Source organism: Octopus bimaculoides, chromosome 15, assembly GCF_001194135.2.
Source record: "Octopus bimaculoides isolate UCB-OBI-ISO-001 chromosome 15, ASM119413v2, whole genome shotgun sequence".
In the NCBI taxonomy this organism is placed as follows: Eukaryota; Metazoa; Mollusca; class Cephalopoda; order Octopoda; family Octopodidae; genus Octopus; species Octopus bimaculoides.
In genome coordinates, this window is record NC_068995.1 from 26,738,634 (window position 1) to 26,741,692 (window position 3,059).

At 33.1% G+C, this 3,059-nt stretch overlaps 1 protein-coding gene across 1 annotated transcript in view; it reads left to right on the forward strand.

Moving 5' to 3' along the window:
• LOC106881644 (SPRY domain-containing protein 3) overlaps positions 1-2,987 on the forward strand; it is a 126,242-nt gene extending 123,255 nt beyond the window's left edge. Inside the window, exon 9 of the mRNA XM_052973458.1 lies at positions 2,635-2,987. Within this exon, the coding sequence (XP_052829418.1) occupies positions 2,635-2,639 (5 nt within the window). The 3' untranslated portion in view covers positions 2,640-2,987. The remainder of the gene's footprint in view (positions 1-2,634) is intronic.
• Positions 2,988-3,059: the final 72 nt, after the last annotated feature.

The window sequence follows — 3,059 nt, forward strand, 5'->3', positions numbered from 1 at the left end:
TATGAAGAGCAATCTTCAGCTGCACGAAAAAATGTAGAAAAAAAGACATATTACAAATGTGGCAACATATTAAAACCAAGTGGGAGAGAGCAGAGGAAGAATATATAAGTCCATCTTGACATAGCAGGGTCTATCAGGCTAGTCGGGTGCCTTCGCATAAGTACCATAGTCAAGCCTTGAATCTATATATATATATATATATATATATATACATACACATATAATATATCTATATACATATATATGCAGCCATCAGGTTCACCAGTCCTGAGTCAAATCGTCCAACCCAGACTAGTATGGAAAGCGGACGTTAAACAATGATGATGATATATATTTATATATATATCTACATACATATATATAAATATATATATATATATATATACACATATATAAATATATATATACACACATATACATATATACATATACATATGTATATATACACAGATATATACACATATATATACATATACGTATATATACACATATATATACACACACACATATATATATATCTTAATATATAAAATCCGTTCTGTCTGTCTGTTTGTGCACTTATAACTCAAGTATTGTTCATCCGATCATGCTGAAATTTTAAACATGGATGCATGAGAGAGCGAGGCGTTCCATAATCTAAAAAGATGTTCAAAATTGTTAGTTTCAAAATGAGAATCACTATTTTTGCAATCTTTTTGTCCTGTTTGTTCCACCATTAATAGCAACCAGTTGTTCAGACAGCCAGCACATACCATTTCGCTAGCAACAATGGGAGTGCTGGATGACAGTCAGCCAAAACCGTCACCATGCTGTCTCTCTTATGATGTCCAATTCCCCTTCAAGTTGTATGTATATATATATTGTGTTAAGATTCGTTATCAATCAATTATCCTTATTGAGAAGAAACAGTCAAAAGTAACCACCACATACAATCACCAAACATCTCCACAACTTAACACCATCCAAGTTAACCCTCTTCACCTTTACATCTGACATGAAAAAGCAAAAAAGAGAAAAAATTGATTGCTATTAAAATGCATAAAATTTTGAGGTTAATAATCTTAATCTTTAGTTACAATTTCTCATTTGATCTACATAATAGGCAGAATTGTCGGATTAAGACAGTAGGGTGTTTTGAGGGAGATTTGGCTGCTATTTTTACCAGGTCTAGCTACCATGTAGAGGTCTTCTTCATTGGCTTATACATACATATATCCATAAAATTGAAATAAAATAAAATACTTAAAGCAACAGGCGTCAAATACAAAAGCCAAGGTCCATGCAGAGTCATGGGCCAAAAAAATTTCCAACTTCTTGCCTAATGCGAGCCCTTATCTCTTACACTATTTCAGTATTATGTCTCTATTGTGATGTGAGATACTGTCCCATATATATATATATATATATATCCCATATGCATTCCAAAACCGAGTTACAGATTTTGACGTATGAAGTATCAAAATATTCAGTACTATTTTGGTTACAAATTAAACTTAATTTCCATTCACATATTTGCATTTCAAAATTTTAACATAATCTTTTCCATAAATCAACTATCGTAAACATCTCCTTTTCCCTCTCACATTCACACACACACACACACACACACACACATATGTTCATTTCATATAGACGTACATACATCTTCCACTTTCTTTCTCTGTTCTTTTCACTTTCTTTTCTTTCAATTTCTGTTCTCTTCAAATAATTTTTTATGAATAGAACAGCTTGCAAAAATAGGGATTAATGTACAATTTCTTTCTATGTTCATAATTTTTTGTTTGCAATACTGGACAAAATATGCCACCAAAGAAAAGACGTAAGCTCTCAAGAAACACAAGCGTAAGTCTATCACCTCATTGGCTCCCTGTTACCCACAAATGAACAACAACAGTTCCTCCAAATTTACTTTATGAGTGATGTAGGACACCAAACCTGAAGGAGGTATCAACATTTCAGATGATGGGTCGTGTTAGACACAGCGCCGACTGCTACAAAAGAGAGTATATCCACTGACAGCTTTTCAGTGCATTCAAAAATCACATAATCCCCACCGGTTAAGGCCAAACGGATGCATAGCATGTTGCTTAGTTGAATTAGCCCATCATTTACTCCACAAATGTTTTGTTGTCAATGCTTCATTTTCCCATATCACCTGTTTTAACATAACTGTAATATATTATATACAAACTATGCCATTTTAATCCTGAGCAACATCGGGTATCTCTGCTAGTATATATATATATATATATATATATATATATATATATATACACACACACATATACATAGACATACATATATATACATTTTTCTCGCCCCTCCTTAATTCTTTTGTCCCTTTGCCTCTACCCCGCTCTCTTCTCTTCCCACGTGACCAGCGTTCAGCCAAGCCTGATCTTTCTTTCTTGGCCGGTCATTGTGCATGAAACATCGATAGTCCTCTCTGTGCCTGTGAAATCTTGTATCCCTGCTCTAAGGCTTTATTTCCACACACACCAGCTTAATTTAATTTGTCCTTAGTCGAAAGACATCTGTTCTTATGTCCTATTATTATTTTTATTGTATTTGTGTAACATTGTTTGTTTTTTTCCATCCTTGTTTTTGTATACATTTGCTGCTGGGGATGGCCAGATTGAAGCAATATCGAGAATAACCAGCCGAAATTGCGAAGATAATCTGGATCTCAACTGAGGAAAGAAAACTCTGAATGACCTATCCTTGTCTTCTTTGTATCGTCTATTTGGATGTTTTGTTGTCCCTTTCTTGTATCACCTAACTGTCAGGATGTTTTGCGTTCTTATCCCATTTTGTATTATTTATGTATATATATATATATATATAAATATATGTATTTATTTTCTCTTAGTTAACAATTAACTCTGACAAAATAAATTGGTTAATAGTTACCAAGGTAGCAAAGTTCACAAAATAACTTTGGTGTAACTCCTGTTTACGAGGTAGAAACTCCCTGTTAATTTGAGGTATTTTGAATAAATATTAGATTAAATAAATGGAGTTATACGCATGTGTTAAATGATTTCTTTTATTTCCGACAT